Genomic DNA, 21,207 nt, shown 5'->3' with positions numbered 1-21,207 from the left:
AATACGTAGACGTTAACTACAGCGCCGTTGATGGTAAATTATCCACGTTGCGATCCGAGTATGATGTTCACGTAAGTGCGTTTACAAATCTCCGTAGAAACTTTAGAAAACTTAATGAAATCGCAGATGATTTCTTTGGCATCCCGTTGACTGCTGACATGAAAATCTCTGATATCAAGACGAGGATTGATACAATTAAGAAAACACATGAAGATGTCGTATGTGGAATTCCTGATATCATTAAAAAAAATGAATCTGATTAAAATCCCTCACAAACAGATTACCAGTATAGGATACACAGTGTCATCGTTACTTTCGAAATGGTCACAGCAAAATAATACTATCAAACATAACGCGGAAGTCACTGGTGTGTACAGACTGTCTGTGTTCAGCGCTATAAAATTACAACCGATAAGTCGATAAGTTTTTCGCGGTTGTGTTTGTTGTGTTAAATAGCAGGAACGGAGAAACATTTATACTGGAAGCTGATAAGAAATTAACCGCAGCATCTTCCTGGTGGTGTCTGGAATTTGTTGCTGAAACGCCTCATTTGGTTACTGTGAAAAATACAATGTACGTTCAAACATTTAGATGTGATCAAGTACGTGAATGGCAAACAGCGTTAAAAACCATCTGGTCTCAAACTAATGTGTACTTCATAGATCGACAGAAATTTGCCCCCTCATATTATTCTTGGATAATTCTCGAATTATTTTTGGATTTGATTCTATAATGCCTTAAGTTCATATTTTATTTCTTCATTTTTACATAATTTTTTTCAGGGAAATAAATTGATTTACTTTATTAAAATCGTGTTGTTTTCATTCTTTCTTGTGTTACTGTTTATCCGAGCTTAAACAAATGACACAAGAGTCTAAAACGCCGAAATCATGATTTATACTTCACCGCTAAGGTAACAGTGGTATAGACCAATACAAACAGATGTACTGATAAAAGCCTGGTGTAATCACAGTGTAACACACAGATGTATTTGAATAACATCGATATCTTGATTAATTCAATCACGTTTAAAACATGACTGTTGTGTTATTGTTATCTGTGGGTATCTTTATATATCAGTTCCACAATATATTTCTTACAACTGGCCGGTGGTGTAGCAGTTAGGGCGGTTGAAAGTTGTTTCAACTGCCTGTTGGTAGCAATGTGGAAATTTGTTCGGGGTCGAATCACGTGGGGACAAGTTTTCAAAGTATGTAAAAAAATAATAATATTAAAATGGAGGGACAGATGCGATTGACCGAGAAGATGTTGAAATATCAACGAATGGTTAATTTTAAAGAACGTCACTTAACCCAGGCGAAACTTGCGTGGTCTCTTCCCAACCCACTATCGTGTTCGTTTTGCACACATGGATTCACTCTGTGTGTGTGTGTGGGTGGGTGTCTCATAACAAATTAACAATTATTACAATAAATATAACAGTTACCAGTGAAATAGTATATGATATACCCATTCAGCTGGGCCTGATCATCTCCCTTTGCTAATTTTGTTTTGTGGCACCAATCAGGCTTTCATACAAGGCTTGGACTGGATTTTGGCAATTAAAAAGTCAACAATTTTCAAGGCTCGGATTGTGTGGGGGTGGGGGATGGCGCGGGAGTGGGTGGATGGCGCATTGTCAACCCCTCCCAAAAGGTTGGCTGCCTCCACCCCCACCCAGCTACTGCTATGATTATCAAGTTGCACTTTTTCCAATTCTTGACAGGATTCAATTGATTTTATTTTGCCTAAAACAATGAAAACGAATAATAATCTAATTTAAAAGAAGTGGGACCGCGAATAAATGCGAGTTCGACAATGAGTTTCAAAACAACTTTGAAAAAAAATTGCAGAATTTTACTGATGAATTATATACACAATAAAGGTATAAAGGAGAAAAGCGTCAACATTTTTGTATTATTTATATTTTGAAAATCAAAATGGAATATGTCCAATCACAAAAAAATGTTAGGTTTATATTAATATGGTAAATATTTATAGTTCTGTTATAAAGTACTAAATCTGCATAAATGTTAAAATTATTTAAATTAGTTCTATTGCCATGAGCAGAATCTTTCTTTTAAAGATAAAACTATATATTACATGTATAGTATGTACGCTGTATCAATGTTATACCAGGAGATTTAAATATGTTACATTGAAAGGAAACCAGGTTTGCACAGGCAACTGTGTATTGACGAGTGAATGAATGAACTCACGTTCTTGCCGATTGCGTCCGCTACAAAATATAGTTCTGTTTTTCGTGGCTATTCACAATCACCTTAGCGTAAGTTCATTGTTTAATTTTTTGAATTTCTAGTTTTATTCACATTGATTAAATCAATATAAGACACATTTATTATTTAAACATGAAAGTTGGTTTTAATGAAGAATGTATAGTACTATAAAATATATATACCAACACTTAAACGTTCAGTGATAGCTCAGCCATTCACGTACCGGCGCATCGTAGTACGTGTGGCGTAGAAACTAGAAACTAGGCGAAACGACGAACCAACAAGAGGTAATTAAAATATTTAACATATTTATAGTTGATCCAAGTCATTATTCTGTTTTAATTAACATTACTACCGACCATACAATTTCTCTCTCACTCTCTCTCTCTCTCTCTCATCGGTTTGACTTTTACCGTTTTTCATAGGTCCAGAGACATTGTCATACGACACAAGCGAAAATCCTTGGCCTACGTTCGTCTTTTCGTGGAATTTCACCCGTATCTTGCTACGACGTGGTCCATCGTACAATTTGGACAAGAGAGAGAGAGAGAGAGAGAGAGAGAGAGAAATCTGGACATTTTTATATGTAATTAATAATTTTCGAGTTTTAGAACATTATAATAAGTTTAAAAATTGACAACAACAATGCATTACAGTATGTGTGCCTTGTAACCAAGAGACATTTAATGTTTATTGTCGACAATCTATTGCAACTTTGTATCATTGATAACACTATAGATAAATCCCAACGAAAGTGCACACGTACCGTTACGACGAACCATATTGTTGTAGGTTACTTGGTGTAAGATCAGTTTCAAGTTTTTATCCAGCGCGAATTCTTTTTCTCTCTCACTCCAGATTTCTGCGTATTTTGCTCCTTATGCATGAGAGGTAAGGGGAATTAAAAGAAGAAAGGATTGCAATGAAATTGTGTACCATATTAAATTAATTTAGAAAAGGGGTATTATTAATACTTCAAGATAAAAGGTAAATTATCAAATGTTTTCATTTTAAGAGTTTTAAAAATTAAATGAATATGAAAATTGAAGATGTGACATTACCAGTAACTACACATTAAAAAAAATAATGATAAACTTTACTTGGTTTTTTCTCTCTAATATATTTGTTGCTGACATACTAAAACTCTCCATAATGGTTGTAATCTTCATATTTTTAACAAGGATTCAATATTTTCATGTGAAAAATCAAATTGTAAAACTGCGAAATATTTTATTGCAACCATATTCCATTGTAAGTCATAAGTTTTTCATTGATTGAAAAATTTGATATTTTAAAATATTTATTATGAAATATAATCTATAGTGTACCTCTCCAGTGGCCTAGTGGTTAGAGCATCCACCTCAGATGCGGAAGGTTATGGGTTTGATCCCCAGCCGAGTCATACCAAAGACTGACGAAAATGGTACTAACAGTTGCCTTGCTTGACGCTCAGCATTAAGAAGTTAGTGTTAGAACTGGTCGGCCTGGTGTCAGGATAATGTGAAAAAGGTGGGACATCATGCTATATGTCTGCGGCATGATGACCCAGTGCTAGACATCACTATAAACTGCCACACTGCAGATATCATAGTGATATGACCGAAATTTTTTTAAAGCTACATTAAAAATCAAAATCACACACACACAATCTATAGTGATGCATGGGTATATTTATTGTAAACTAAGTTATGAAATTAAATATTTAAATTACATGTAAGGCCAATATTATAATTTAGATACAAGTATTGATGATTGTTATATCTGTCACACTGAACAAATTCTTTAATCTGATTTTCTGTAAAGAGTACTATTTCAGTTTGCCATATTCAGGAAAGATTAATATTTAATTTCTAATTTAAATTTTTTGGAGCAATTATAAATATTAACTTGATATGTAATGAAAGTTTACAATTTATTTAAGTTTCCAAAATTGATTTCTAATTTCTTTATATTCATCTAAGTCTGCCGTTATATGTTTAGTCAGTAAATAAGATCACATTTAAATTGAAGAATTTTATGATACAACACTACCCTCTCCGTTTTGCACTGAAGAATGTCTCTTGCTTTGGATGAGATGCTGAAAGCAATATTCATTTAAGGTCTTTGTTTGTTTTTACTGAGTCTATCATCATAATCCCATTTTATGGTATGCATAGTTCTTTCAAATTTGATCACAGCTGCATGGAATTTGAATAGAGGAATAATGACTAAATCAGAAAACTGTCATAATAAAGACAATTAAAAACCCTTATCCATATAATCTTTTCTTTGTGAATTTTTTTTATATGGAATACAAGTTAAGTCATTGTCTACTGTCTAACCTATTGTTTCCTTTATCATGACTCTATTGTTTGTCATAATAAGCAATGACTTCTAGTTTAATCTGTTTTGTCTTTGATTTGTTCAAGGAATGTTCTCTGCAATAATTTAGATGAAGGCCTGGTCCAGTATATTTGTCCAATTTAAGGTCATCAAACTTTCACAACTAATTTTTCTCATTGCTGTTTGTCTCCTTTAATTCCTTTCTCATAAGCTGCATATCCCTTTTAGATACACACTTTCCTTCCTGTTTTAACTCCATTTGACTCACTATACAGTACTCATTGTTTATATTTGGCATTTTTCTGTATTTTATTCCCCTAATTTCACCCCCCAATCCAACATAACCTCTTAGAAGCTGTGATCTACTATATCTGGTGACTGACTGCAGTGACTGGCTTACTGAATCAATTTTATTCACAACACAGAAGAGGGAAGCTTTCTCTTTGTGTTATGAAGAGGATGGGCAGGTAGACCTTTGTGTGATGACTGGGGATTAGTGACCTCATGTATCTGCAGACAGTGTAAAGTGTTCAAAGCTTATACTTTATAATAAGATTGGGTCATATCCACTTGTCTCTGATGTTAAGTTCTGAATATACTGAACAACTATAAAGCCCTTTATTTTAGGTGAATTGTAATTTTTGAAAATGGAGAGGTTCATACTATTTGGTACATTGACCTTTGGCCTAGTTATTACATAATATGATACAATGTGATTTATCCCATATCGTCCATGTGAAGTTCAGTAAGAGCTGATATGAATAAGACACAACTAAAAGTTAAAACAATTCATTTTATTCCAAGAATATAGTTTGGTAGTAAAGTACAAATATGAAAACAGCAGCTGAAATAGTTCAAAGACCATTACATACACAATAATTTACCTGATAGAGTAAAGTTACCCAGTACAGCGAGCTATAAATAGAACACCTGTAACCTATTCGACTCTATGCGCATAGGCCTGCCTGTTAACTGTTAAGCAATATAGTGTATGTTACGTTTAACAGCAATTTTTACCATTTTACATTTTTGGTACACATCTGTTATGTGTGGAAAAGTTTAAGAGTAAAGTCTGATTGTTATAGCTGTATAATTATTTTTCACGGAAGAATTTTTTATGTGCTTTAAAATCTTGAGAGAACTCGTTCACTATCAAGTCAGTGAGATTGCATGACCAACTGTAGCTGCCATTTCTCATACTCGAAATTTACAAGTTTTTTTGTCCGCATCTGCATCACTAAGTCATCTGAATTTGATAATTTATAAAAACTAATTGCTGCCTACATCAATATCAGAGCCTTTACCTAAGTTATTGAATCTTTCATAGTTGTGATTCTAATTGTGAAAACTTTGTAAGTACTGAATGAAATCTGCGACCTCCATTTTGGAGAGTGGAGATTATGAACCAGTTACTTTAGGTGGCGCTCTGCAGTTTCATATTTTGCATAGGGTTAGGATTTTAAAGAAAAAGAATTTCCCCAGCTTTCCTCACTGGTTATACTGGATATTTAAAAAAGACCTTGTATATCTTAGGTATAATTCAAAGAACCTTTAATTCCCTTTATTTTGGTATATGATTAATGGGTATAATATGGGTTATAGAGTATACAACTTGGCCTTACTCCAGATGTGCACCTTTCAAAAAAGTGCTAGTTCCACTTTGTCATTTTCACTTTCTGAACTTCAGAGGTAAATTGTATAAAAAAGAGCCGAGAACTTTTTTTTACATTTTATATATTTGGTAATTCATTCATTGCACTTTCAGAAGCTGGTATTGTCTAGTCTGGCAAAATTCATTTTCCCTGTTTTAATAGCTGCTATGGATAGCGTACTTTATACAAATTCAGGCTGATTTTTTAGCACAAGGGAGCATTCATTTTAGTTAGCAGTGTGTTTAAATCATGTACAATTTCCAAAAATACAATATCCAAAGAAATATTGTCCACATCACATTAATGTAGCATAGAGGTATGCCACCACTCTCTCCATTGTGCATGTTTTAAATGCAAACAGTTTCATCTTACATACGTCATTCTCTCAAAAGTACATAATAACTGGTGAGCGCCCCTATAAATAGCAGATAATCGACCAGAGCATAAACAGTGAACACGTGATCTGACGTAATTGTCATTCACAGAAATAAATGTAGAATTTAATAGGGGGTTTTCTCCAAAGGTGGCGCTACGAAAACCAGCTTAAAATGGCTGATGTTTACAGCAGACGTCAATAGGCGCTTCCATGTGAATGGAGTAGAGGTGTCCAAAGGTGCTTGCATGAGGTAAAGACACAGCTTGGTGCCTCATAAAATTGTTTCTTTTGACAAGCTAGACTAAGTACACTTGTTACTTGTACAGTGCTAACTATATCACAAGATTATTGAAAAAATTATGGTTGGCTATAGGAAAGAACAGCCTCATAGTGTATCCATAGAAATGTATAATGTGGGTGGCATTTACGAACTGACTACTAGTTTGATATAGGAAAACAAGTGGATGCTGAAAGTTTTTGGTCAAATAGTGACAGTCTTTTAAGAATATCATGTATGAAATCTTCAGAGAATAGCGCAAGTTGGCTTTGGATGGTGCTTTTGTAACTACATGTATAGCCATGACAGACATAGACTGGTGGCTTTATGTCTATGTAGTCAGCCCCAAGAGTAGCAGACATGCAGCAAAATGAGTTATGTAAAGATAATATTGTTGATCTTGGCCAAATATTGACTTTTTTACATGCAAAAGATGAAAAATCATGTGTACAAAAACAACTATCTTGTTCTTGTAAGGCATGCCATAAACCAGGATAGAGAACACTCTAGGATCACTTGTACAATGTAGGATGTTCTGGTATGAGTAATTGTAGGTAATTTATTAAAGATATGGTATTCCTTCCCACTTTGATTTTAATTGTCCTTCTCTAATTTTCCATTTTTGTACACTTTCCTGCCTTGAAATTGTTCATGCAGTTTGTTTAGTTAAGTTCTCTTGCATTCCCTTTTGTTGGAGTATCAGGGAATACCAACAGACAAGAGCAAGGCTGAGTTTCTTAAAGTCAGCATTTCCCATTGACACTTGTATAAGCCCAGTTATAATCTACTACTTACTTTCAATTAATTCTGTTTATTTCTGTCCAGCTGTTCTTGTGGAATTTCCATATTAGGTCCAACATTACTGAGTGATAACCATTTTAATAACACAATGCCAATTCATTCAAGTCCACACTGTTCTTCAAACTTTGCATCCCATCACAAGAATCCAAATTGGCATGGGATCATATCTGCATGGTTATGGAAGGCTGCACTCCACATGCCGGCGTTGTAGAGAATATGAACTATGTGATATGAAACTGCCACCACATTTCTGAAATGAAAATTTCATCAATCTTGAGGTCTACACTACATATAGAAGTCTGAATGTTAAATTTTCACTTTATCAGTAATGTATTTTTCAGATAATTTTTATTTGCATTGAAGTTAATACATGTTGTTCATGAACTCATCTATATTACATGGATAATATATTGGAGGAAATAAAATTACCACACCTTATGTATATCATTCATAATAGACAACTTACATTTTCGGTGATTAGTCATGAAAGTAAAGCACACATTTGTGAACTATTATATTAGACCTCAATCTTGTTAGTAGAAGCAATTTAATAATTTCTCACAGTAAAGTTTACAAGTTTAAAAACTGATAAAGTATATTTTGTTTAGCCTAGGTATTTTTCTGCCTAACTTAAGCCCATTATTGTTAATTTCTTATGTAGAAGAAATATACATTATATGTATCTATTTTATCTACATTATTCACCCTTTTATATTAAATGGGAATGAACACCACTTCACCTGATATTTGGGTACCTGTAAGGGATGTTATAGCACAGTTGCCTTTGGGATGTCCTTGGACATATGGGGCCCTGCCCCCATATATTTGTCCAGGGTAAAGTCATCAAATTTTCACTTCTCATTTTTCTCATTGCTGCTTTTGTCTCCTTTAATTCCTTTCTCATAGGCTAAATCTCCCTTTTAGATACTCACTTTCCTTCCTGTTTTAACTCCATTTGACATGCTGTACTTATTGTTTAGATTTTGCATTTTTCTGTATTTTATTCCCCTAATTTCACCCCACCCCCCCAATCCAACATAACTATTCAGAAGCTGTGATCTGCTACTACATTTGGTGACAGACTGGCTTACTTAATCAAGTTTATACACAACACAAAGGAGGGAAGCTTACAATTTGTGTTACAAAGAGGATGGGTAGGTAGACCTTTGTGTGAGGACTGGGGGTTAGTGACCTCATATCTACAGACGGTGTAAAGTGTTCAAAGCTTATACTTTATAATAAGATTGGGTTATGTCCATCTGTCTCTGATATTAAGTTCATCATCTACCAAACAAGTATAAAGTCCTTTTTTTTAGGTGAATTGTACTTTTTGAAGTAGGAGATGTACATATTATTTGGTACATTGACATTTGACCTAGTTATTACATAATATGATATAATGTGATTTATCCCATATCATCCATGTGTGTTATTGCCATTTGAACATTGTTATTCTCTATGATGGAGAATACATGATAACCTGGAGCAAAGTATGCTTTATAACTCTTCTTTAAAAGGACCAACCATAAAGCTTTCATATTCCCTTATTTTTTAAAAATTTAGAATGGAAACTCCATGTGTGATTTCTACAGATCCATCGTTAAAAAAAAGTGCATATTTCCAATGGCCTGGAATGTGGTGATGTGTTACCAATCTTTTGATGTATCAAAATAATATAATCCAAAATGTCTTTGACTGTATAATTCTAATATTATTGAGCACTTTGTAATTCCGGTGAACAATAATTTGAATAAATAAATCCAGCATAATTGAAAACTGAACACAAGAAAAAAGCTGATTCTGCTTCATATCTTAAGGCAAGAATGAATAATTCTTAGGTAAACCAGATTATATACCCCTCTACTTGGTCTAGGTTGCAATTACCTTTTTTTGAAAATACTCTGTCAACTAATATGAAAATTCCATTTTGGATGTATCAAGGGTCACAATCCATCTTGACAATGCAGTCATCAATTCTTGGCAATGGAACTGAAACTGTTTTGGTCATACTGTTCACTTTTCTATAGTTGGTAAAAAAAAACATGCATATGCAAGAGGTATTAACCAGTTTTGGCACAAGAATACACTGTGAACTCCAGTACTTTTACTTGGTTCTATGAAATTATTCTCCAGGATATACTGAATTTCTTTTTACAAATTTCCTGTTTGGGAGGGTTCATCCTGTATAGATGCTATTTCACAGGTGTAGAATATACCATTTCAACATTATGGTAATTTTTTTGCGTGTCGATAATCTGGAAACAAATGCTTATATTCAAATAATAGCTGTTTTAGTATTATGACTCATTTCTTGCAGAACTCTGTAGATGTGAAAGTTTCTTGTCCAGATTATTAAATATTTCTGAATTCCAAAGATTAGTTATGCCAAAGTCTGTAGAGTCCCATTTCATTCCATCACTTAAATCCTTTCATTGTGGGAAATGTACAATTCAATTGACTGCATGATTTAGCTGGTTATCAACATACTCCTTTAATATTTTCATCACAGGAGTATAAATAGGACAGATTAAGTCTTTCTAACTTTATAATGACCATAATACCTAGTCTGAAGAGGACTTTAAGGTATTGGCAAGAGAACCAAGTCTTTTTCACCAGGCAGACCAACACAGGTTGCCATTATTAGTCAAATGCAGCGATAGGTTGCAGATGAGCCTTAGGTATCTTCTGACTTGGTTTTCCTACCATTTGACAGCTGTGACAAGATTTACAGTATTTACAAACATTACTTTTAATTTTCATGATCTTATGATAAATCTTACTGATTCCAAAATTACCAGCCAAGGAGTTATACGGGTTAGACTAAGAATTTCCTATCTATACAATGTAGGAACAGCAATTTGATAGTTCATTGATCACTCTTCACCAGTGGGTACCTCAGATGGTCTCTAATTTCTTACAAGTTCCCCATAATTAACAAAATAATAAACAGGTACTTCCATGGCTTCAGTTTCACTAATAGCCCTCTGAAACAACCATGAGATCTGATCATCTTACTCCTGTTTGAGTGATTGCATTTGGTCACCCTGATAAAAATAGAGAGAATGAGTAGTAAAAGGATCACTGTGATCAATACCTCTTGATGATTATTACAGGAGCAAAAGTGCCCTCATCAAACGCCTGACCAGTAAATGTGTCAGCTAAAGGAATAATTTAATGGTCAGCAATTCTCAAGAGCTTTCGTTGCCATAGCTATAATACCTGAACAAGATGGGTATGAGTGAGCAATTTCTTTTTCAGTAGGACATTCTTATGCAAACAATGCTTGGTAAAGATGTTGCAGTCACTGTTCCAACTGTCACGGGTCCTGAGACTAGGTCTGATAGCAAATTTACACAATGGAGGCAACCTCAGTCTTCTCAGAAAAAGGCACTCTACCTGATAATAAAAGACTCTGAGAAGCTCCTGAATCTCTTTCGTTGCCATAGCTATAACACCTGAACAAGGTGGGTATGAGTGAGCAATTTCTTTTACAATAGGATTTACATTCTTATCTAAACAATGATTGTCAGTTATAATTGGATTAACCACATTCTTATCTCTAGCTAGGTCATTGCCTAGTAATAAATGAATACCCTCGATGGGTAAAGATGTTGTAGCACTGTTTGAACTGTCAATGGTCATGATAGCAAATGTACACAATGGAGGCAACATCAGCAAAAGCGCACTTTACTCATTGGAAAACAAACACTTTTATTAAAAGAAGTCTTCTCAAATGAAAAGCACTCTACCTGAAACTAAAAGACTCTGAGAAGCTCCTGTATCTCTTGAAATGTTGATAGGTACCAGCTTGGCAGGATCATACATGAGTGATATAGAACCTTTTGACATGAATTGTTCATAATAAAATCAGACTGGAGTTTGTTTGACCCAACAAATGTATTGCTTTCAGTATAGGACCATGACCCTTTCCTCCTAAAAAATAAGAGCATTTGTATTAGCTATGTCTTCATTATGGTGCTTAGTTTTCCATCTGTAGCAATCAGAAATAACATGCCCTTCTTGCAGTAGGTACATTTAGGAACAGATAACGATTTTTGATCTGTCTGATCAGAAACTTGATTCCCAAATGTTTTGCCGGATTGAGATTTGAAAGTGCACATATGAGACTGAGATTACTGTATTGCCCAAAATGGATGAGAAGAAGACTTACTAATAATAAACTTTGTGAGTCAAGGAATAATCATCAGCTGTACAAGCAGCTTTTGTAAAGTTTCCACCTTTTTTCTTTTAACATCACAATGGATGCAATTCTTGAACAACTCTTAAAATAATATTAGTTGTCTGAGGTTATTTTTGTCTTGAACAACCTTCTTTGCTGAGCATCACCTATCAAATTGTTCTTTTTTTCTTGCAAATTCTAAATGTATCAATCCAGTTTCATTTTTTTACAGTTCCTATACTTTTGTCAATATGCCTCAGGTAACAATTCATATTTAACACTTCCTTAATTGCCTCATAGAACTTGTACTGACAGTGAAGTGTAGACATCATGAGCTTTGCCAGTAAGTACAATTTGTAATAATAAAGTCCAGCACTGTCATGGCCATTTGAAAGTTTCATCAATTTTTTCAAAACAATGAAAAGTTTATCTATTTCTTTTTCTCTAAAGGGGCACAAAACTAATATTTTTGGCAACATCAAAACCTGAACTTGTATGTAAAGTGAGTGAATGGTCTCCACTTGTCTGTTCTAATTCTTTTAGTCTAACTTACCTTTTTCTCCTTTCTTCTTTTTCTGTTTCTGTCTTTATTTTTTTTTTTTTTTCATTTTCATTTGCATTTGCCCATCTGTTCTTTGTCTTTCCTATTTCTACAATTACTATTCTCTGCATTTATCTCTCTCTTTCATCTTTCTCCACCTGCATTTATCTCTCTCTTTCATCTTACTCCACCTGCATTTATCTCTCACATTCATCTTTCTCCACCTGCATTTTGTCTCTCATCATTCTCCACATGCATTTGTCTCTCTTCTTTCCCCATCTAAAGCTGAGCTTTTTATCTCTGTTTCCATCTGGTGTTTTAATTTCAATTATATTACTTTCATTGTAGTGCCAGATAGCTAGAGACTTGCTAGTTAAACCCAAGGCACTTTTAGCAAATTAATTTTGTTGCACCACATATTGGGCCAAAATACTTTTTTATATCATGCTTTGTTAAAGAAGTCTTAGAAAGATAATATTATCTGGCAAGAATAATACATTTTCATTCCGGAAATTTCTAAGGTCAGAATCAAGATTGAATCTTGAACTCAAATTGAAGTAAATATGTTCACTACTGATAACGATCTGTGAATTGATTATGTAATGATAGATAAATAGTAGCTATGTATATTATATTGTTTACAAAATAAAATGTCACTGGTCAGATACACCATTAACTTGATTTTGAAGAAAGGTCAAGTACATAATATAGATATTCATAATAAATAATCATTGGAAAAAAGCAACAAATAATAAACATTAAATATACATAACACTGTAATTAAATATTTTAAATAAAATCTTAGAAAACTAAAAGGAATGAATTAAAAGTCTCCATACCAGAGATGGAAGTACATACATATACATGAATTTATGGTTGGTTCCTTGACTATATTTTATGTTTACATTTGTTATCACAGTTATGATAGCATACCTTAAAGTATATTCAAGTGGGAATCCATTAGTTTACACCAGCCTCGTCGATTGTCATATTAATGTCAATATATAAACAACACCAACAAAATAAACTTGAAACCATGAACAAATATAGGATTTGCTTTTAATATCATCTCCATTAATATACATTTTTTTTATTTATTCAGGTAGTATAACTTTAATACAGACATATCCTCTTGAAATAAGCTTATAAACATATAAAGAGACAGTTATAACAATGGTCGAACATTTACATTAGATTTCATGACTTGCTATGTATCTTTCATTAAAATTTTTGTTACTGTTGTTAGGGTTTAATGCAGTTTTTCCGAACATGCTAGGTTATATATGATGACTAATATATTTGGGGAAGGAAGAACGCATGAAGAACCACTGACCCACACAAAGTTACTGCCAGCTTTTTCATATACCACACATTGTCCAAGAAGAGACTTGAATCCATGTGGACAGCAGTGAGATATCAATGATCTTTAAAGGCAACCATAGTCCCTATTTGAAGCTATAAACAATATTAAGTGGGACAGTGTTTTAATGAAAATTTATAAAATTGCATTTTTGGATTGCCCTCATGCCTTTCATGTCTAGAAATCATACCAAGTACCATAGCATCTAAGAAACAGTTTAGTTTTGATTTTTTTATTCTTGGATGCATCTTCATGGAAACAAAGATTGGATTAGTTGCATAATTGGTATTTTATTATTCGTGTCTTATTCTACATTCTCGGTATATACAATTTTATATTGGGAAGGTTGATACATGATGTGTGGAAAGAAAAACCTCTTTAGGTTTAATCTATATACTATTTTTGTATTTATATTAATAAAAATTTTATGCAGATAAATAAAAAGAAATTACAAAAATTCAGATCTTGTAATAGTCATTTACAAATCTCTTTGTACATAACACACTACCCAAGAAAGAAAATCTGAAATACCCTTTGAACTTGTTAATGAATATAATAATTGTTTTTGAATTGTATCTGTTGGTGCTGCTTATTTTGTAATAGTATAAGTATATAAGTAATTATTATGTATTATACTCATCATAATGTCTTCTTTTGTCCCTTGCCACCAATCAGTCTGTAATGTACAAAGACTCAGTGCAGGGGAGGTAACTGCTTCTTGTGTTTCTAAGATGTATCTATTTTTGGACAAAGCTATCCTACAGTATAAGATGTTGACCCACATATGAACAACTGGTGCTACATTATGTTCTGAAGTCAATCATTTAAGTTGTACATTTTCTTTAATGAAATGAGTACATCTGGTGACCTTTGTCCATTGTGATAAATTATAGGATAATTAACCCTTAGGTAGACCAACTTGAGCATTCTTTTGCTACCTTCGCTCTTCAGTCAGCTTGTGTGTAGATAATGGACAAGGCAACAAGACCACAAACTGAAAATTTTTGTAGACACAGATCAGTTTTGAGAAGAACTCATCATATCAGGTCCTTTTTTTTTGGTTCACGTTGGGTTGGTGGCCTTAGTGACCAATTGGTCTAAAGTGCTCGCTTTTAGAGATTACTGACATCTCACTTCTTACATGAAATTTTATAATATTATTTAAAAGGACACATCTATACTGGATATGCAGTTGGAGATTAATCACTTGATATGTACATTCATGTAACAGCAAAGTTTAAAACAATGCTTTTTCAAAACTTAAAAATGTGCAAATGATTGATTGATTGTATGTTGGAAATATAGCCTGCAAGTTTAAAACAAATTAGAACATGTGCTAAAAAAGAGAATATAACTTTATATTTTCATATTTTAGCACAATTAAAAAGTGATGAATTATAACACTTGTTATGCGTTCATTTTGTAGTTATTTGAGGCATTAATGATGACCATGTTTGTCTCCTTTTCTTTAAAATGGCCACCCATTCCGTCTTTGATGGGGACTGTACCCACATTTTCCAAACCTGCTGTCCCCAGAGACTTAAGATGCTCAGCATTTGCAAAAATGTGTGGCAAAACCCAATTATAAATCTTTTTCCACACATCCTAACCCACCAAATATGTCAAAATTATGTTGTATCACTCAAAAATATTTATTGTCCAGACCTAGTGTTCTGGTAGTACCTGGAATGCATTTAGAATTAAAAAATAAAAGTTGTAAATAATACCTTATTCATCATGTTCGTGAGTTCGTACTTACTCTGCCATTTCATTTAATTTTAGGTGTTATCATAATTGGAACCACTGAATACAATTTGGACGATTTCCTCACCAAGATGCATGTTGCTTTCCTTATCACAGGAATAATTTATCATTTTTATTGGACATGCAAATACACAGGTAAGATGGTTTTGTCAAATGAACTTCTTTATTTTTCTTTCTTGATTTATTGCACTCCATGTTAGCTAATACTCATAGCATTATGGGATATGTCTTGTACGTTTATGATCGCTAGTGTTACACTTTTTTGATACTGTGAAAAATACAATTGTTAAAATAAAGTACAAAGAAAACCTTCATACATTGATCTGTTTCACATTTGACAAGTTTTAAGTCATTGCCATTTGCTATTAGGGCACTTTTAGCTCTACTTAACCAAAATATGGGATGAACTCTTGTCACTGGCCATCCATTAGATAAGTTTGTTATGACTATTTCTTCCAAACAACTTCGAAATTGTCAAGAAACATTATACACACATTCATTTCATTGTCTACTTGATCTTTTTTGAAAATGATATTGCCCACACATCTAATATGGTCATCACAGTGGCCATCTTGAAAATCTTGTTATTGCTATCCTCCTAAGTGGATGGTCCTATCAGCATGTGGTTTTCACTTAAAGATTTACTATGATGTTTAGTTGACTCTAAATGAAAATATTACTGATGTGACATACAAGATGACCAACATAGTAACCATCTTGAAAACCTTTTATTGCCATCTGGAAAATATTATCACTTCTACTTCGGAATGGATGGTCATATGAACATGGTGTTTTGCTAAAAGTCTTCTTATGATATCTAGTTAGTCTTTAATGAAAATGTTGCTGATTTGATGACCAATATGGTCACCATGGCAATTATTTTAAAAATACAGTTATTGCTACTCCATTTGAATAGATAATCATATCAAGACTAAAATACTTTTTATGATCTCGTTTTGGTGCTAAATAAAAATTGTGCAAATATGATGTCACAATATGGCCTTAATGACAGCGATATTGAAATTCGTGTTATTGCTACTTGTCCTCAATGAATGGTCATATCAGTATGGGGTCAAAACTAAATTTCTTTTCATGATGCCTAACTGGTCTTTAAAAAAAATGGTGCAAGTCTGACATCCAATATGGCCACCGTGGCAGCCATCTTATACATCTTGCTATCCCAACTATTTGAACTGATTTGTCTTGGGGATTTAACCTTTAGTAACTGAACAAGATATAAAACCCAACAAGCATTACATTTTTCAAAAAATAAAAATTCAGTTTAAATTAAAAACAAACAAAAAGTGAAAGAATTAAAAATAACTTGCAATGTATGAATTCCAGGAACAACATCCTATAATTGTAAAGTATTCTATCAAATCTCACTAATGTGGAATCTGTTCAAAGTTAATCTGAATGTAGCATGTATATTGCTTGTGTTTTAAATCTCATCTAACCAATCAAATGTGAGAGCATGTGTGTCAGGTCAAAGGTACTTCGATTTAACATGCTGAGTCACATGATCTGCAATCAATACTCATGTGTCATCTTGACCTGCATTCAGTTGTATATTTCACGTAAAGAGATTGTGTGAATGAAACTTTACTAAGCAGTACAAATGCACTTTTACAATAGTACTAGCCATTGAATTAAACAATACAAAAATGTCATAGTCTCAATAAATTATATTACAACTTCAATAGCAGAACAGAAAGTCAAATCGATGTAGGGTTTTCACCAGAAGGCTTCTTATAATGTCCCATTTGTCTTAAATGGAAATGGCGCCAATTCAATAACCAATATGGCTGACAATATAGCCAGTTTGAAAATCTTGTTTTTGGTACTCCTTCTGAACTGAAAGTAATATTTTGAAGATATTATCTCTTTGCCTGTTCAAATGAATGGATATATCAGTAAACTTCCTAGCAGGCCCTAAATGCATGTCATGCAGCCAATATGGTTGCCACAATGATTCTCTTCTATTATTCCTGAATGGATAAACAGTGTGACATGGGGTTTTCATTAAAAGACTGCTAAGAGATCTACTTTGCTCTAAATGGAAATGATGCCACAATGACACCCAGTATGTGTACCACAGCAACTAATTTGAAAATCTTTCTAATGCTGAAGAATATCTGACATGGTTTGAACACTTGACAATTAAAAGGAAAAAGTGGTCTGCTTTTGAAAATTAAAAAATTGTTGTTGTCCACTGGAGCATCATTACCTTCCATGGATTCTTGTTTAACAAAACATTATATGACTTTCATTTAATATTATCAATTTTGTTTGTTAAAAACAGCATTGGAAAGAATTTTTCTGTTGGTATCACATTAGTATTGTAACTCAGGTGTCATGGATATATTGACTAAGAGATTTGGGTAGTCATTTAAAGTTATGCAGATGCACCTTTTTAAGATAGGATGATTGGAAATCCTGCACATTTGTCATAGCAGAAAATGAGGGTGTCTGCAATGTATGGCCTTTAATCACATTTGTGGATGTGCAGACTTTGATCCAGCTCTAGAAGTTGAGACTGTAGTTAATATCTGGGTGGAAAATTACTTCATCTTTTGAATTTTAAGTCTGTTTTGGTATGAATGTACACTGGAAATTGGATTGAAGAATGAAGAAAGTTAAGGCTAATGTGGAATGTCCTCATCAAACATAGAAGAATCATTATAAACATATGTGACTCAGATGTTGGGTTAGATGAACAGTCAACTGAGATCAAACCAAAATTTGGAGACAATGTTACATAAACACCAGCTGTTATATTACATGTGTTTTTGAACTTGACAGCCTTAAGACAAGGAACTTAAGATTATAATGGTTTCCTTTTGAATAACACTATATAACTTATGATAACCAGAAGAAAGAAAAGGGGGAAAGATGGTCTGGGTGGAAAATTGCCTTAGCCCTAACTAAAGATAATAGAGAAAGATAAACTGGGAAATATGAGCTTGCCATAATAATATACCAGTGAATAATGCAGGAACTGGTAAATGCTGCCAGTATTGACTGAGAGGGACTCCACAACCAAATTGACCAGTCTGGTCACATTTAATTACTTGTTTTGTCATATGTGTAATTGTATTTGCAATTATGAGAGGCTAGAATTTATTTTGAAAATGCTGTGGCAACTCTGACAATGAGGGAGAAGCTAAAGACCATGAAGCCAATAAAACAGTTGTGGGTGGCATCATGGAAAAGCTCAGAACCATGTGGTCACTTTACAGCTGAATGATTTGCTGTTCCTATGACTCTAACCTTCTCACTTGTCTGCATAGTGAGAGCAGATCAGCAGAAAAAAAATGCAACAGCCACTGTGGTGACAAGCACCACAAGGTTTCCAGCCTGCTAGCCATCCTTGCCAGCGGTCGACAGCAAGAATGATCGACCCATTAATTCCAGGCAGAGTTGCCCGACCATTTTCAAAATTCCAGCTCCTCATGATTTCAAATACAATTACACTTATGATACCTATATTATACAAATACAATTGGGAATATTGTTGATTAAAAAAACATTATCATAATATGAGTTATTGTTTTGGGTTTTGAGTCCTATGGCCACACATATACTGTTGCCTATGGAAGATTATATTGGAGCAGGTTATGTACAGCCAGCATCAATGAGCTCACAGTGCTCAGCTTAAATAAAAAAAGACCAGTTAATGTGCTGAAGTGCACTATCACTTTTAACAGAGATTTGTATAAAAATGTGTGCACATGGAGAGCAGTGTTGCATGATAAATTCAACAATTTAGTTTAAAGTCTTAGTAGTATACAAGTTTGATGTAACTGTCAAGTACTGATTATGACACAGGTCATGCTGCTAGTAGAGGTATCACTTGCCATGACATCTGTCATTTTTCAGCTAGGCTGCTGTTTCCTGGTTTTTGGCTGGACATTAGTGGTTGTTAAACTAAAGTTGATTGACACATTAGGCCCTGGAAAGTGAGGAAGTCAGGAAAAGTATTGCTCGAAATTCATAAAAGGTTGTGTTGTGTTACTGAAACTGGAAATACCACAAAACCATTCAAATTTCAGCTTTGTTCTCTCCAAGTATGAAGGCCTTCCACATCACTCTCCCACCACCTGATGCTGTCTTTTATTAACTGCAAAAATGCAACACTAAGCTGCATGTTGTTTCACATGGTTTTTACTAATTTTGAAAGGTTGTGGACTATCAATATTCTTATTAACAAATTAGTTTGTACCCAGTATTGAAGTTTGCAAACCAGATCCAATCACAGCACAGCAAGGGCTTCAGCAGTCTAAACTGGCAAAGTTATGAAGGTATCAATAAGAAAGCAGCTATTATTCAAATAATGGTGGCATACTATACTATCTCTAAATAGCAGCTAGTAAATTAGATCAAAATTATAATGGACAAAAGGATATCTTCTAGCCTTTAACTGTAAATACTGGGGCAGTGCTCGTCCGGTTAATGCACTAAAATGACTGACCCAGACAGAATTAATTCCATTTTCATATGGTCAGTTTTAAAGGTTGTTGCCTTTGCTGATTACATACGGTTTTAAATTAAACTCCATTGGAGTTTCCAGGGTGAAACTGCTAGGATTTCTGAGGTAATCCAAATAATATAAATTATCATATGTTTAAATTGACTCCTGCCAATTTGGCAAATTCTGGAGGTAATTTGAACCTATTTATAACCGTTCCCCTCAGAGGATAAAGTGTGTGTTAGCTGCTTTGCATGCATGCATGCATATAATCAGTTTCTACTCAAGTACAGCACCACATTATACTTTCATTCACGAGAATGAATTAATAACAGTTGTCAGGAACTAAATACAAAAATGACTTAAACAGTTCAAGTGTGACACTTGACCACACAGTAAATTGAAAGTGGTAGATTAAGGTTTCCATTAGCATAAGTTTGTTATCACTTATTACTTCTCCTAAACTACTTAGAGGATTGTCATTGGACACGCACACACACACACACACACACACACACACACACACATTGTCTAGTTGGATAAAAATGATGTCACTTGGATGTATAATATGGCTGCAACATCTGCCATCTTGAAATTTTGTTTATCGCTACTCTTCCAGTTTGCACAAATCAGCATTTCATTTTCACAGAAAGACTTCTCATGATGTCTAGTTACACTTAAATGAAACCAGTACCAGTCTAATGGTCCAGTATGGTTACCCAGATACAATCTTGAAAATCTTGTTAACACTTTATACTCCAGCTGAATGGAAAGTCAAATTATAATGAAACTTAAAATAAAAATGGTACTGATCTGATGTCTAATATAGCTGCCACATTGGCTATATTGAGACGGTTGTTATCACTTCTCAGTTGATGGAGATATTAACATCAGGTTTTTACTGATAGACTTCTTATGATGTCTGATAGGTCCTAAATGAAAATGGACATCCAGTATTGCTACCAATTGGTTGCCATCTTGAAAATCTTGTTATCAGTATTTCTGATTGAATGATCCCATATGTATCAACAAGGAGTTTTAGCTGAAAGGTATTTTATTATGCCTTGCCTTTGAGGATAGCACCATCCTTAAAATTGTGCTCTGTTTGAATCACTTTATCCTACCTTTGAAGATGCACCTATTTTTTGTGCTGTATCTTTGGAGGGTTTTAGGTGATGTATTCTCTGTGAAAACCCTTTTGAACCTTTTCTTCGTGAAGATAATTGGTT

The 21,207-nt window shown here is 33.7% G+C and overlaps 1 protein-coding gene across 1 annotated transcript in view; it reads left to right on the top strand.

The window, feature by feature from the left end:
* Window positions 1-2,417: 2,417 nt before the first annotated feature.
* The window catches only part of LOC149774846 (cell adhesion molecule CEACAM5-like), a 131,484-nt gene continuing 112,694 nt past the window's right edge, over window positions 2,418-21,207 (top strand). The window contains exons 1-2 of the mRNA XM_089944659.1: window positions 2,418-2,524; window positions 15,529-15,645. Coding sequence (XP_089800785.1) covers window positions 15,582-15,645 — 64 coding nt within the window. The 5' untranslated portion in view covers window positions 2,418-2,524; window positions 15,529-15,581. The remainder of the gene's footprint in view (window positions 2,525-15,528; window positions 15,646-21,207) is intronic.

This window comes from Sinohyriopsis cumingii, unplaced genomic scaffold (assembly GCF_028554795.1).
Source record: "Sinohyriopsis cumingii isolate HCF-2022 unplaced genomic scaffold, ASM2855479v2 utg000127l, whole genome shotgun sequence".
Classification (NCBI taxonomy): domain Eukaryota; kingdom Metazoa; phylum Mollusca; class Bivalvia; order Unionida; family Unionidae; genus Sinohyriopsis; species Sinohyriopsis cumingii.
The sequence above is the reverse complement of the archived record's forward strand: the minus strand, read 5'-3'. Positions and strand labels throughout refer to the sequence as shown.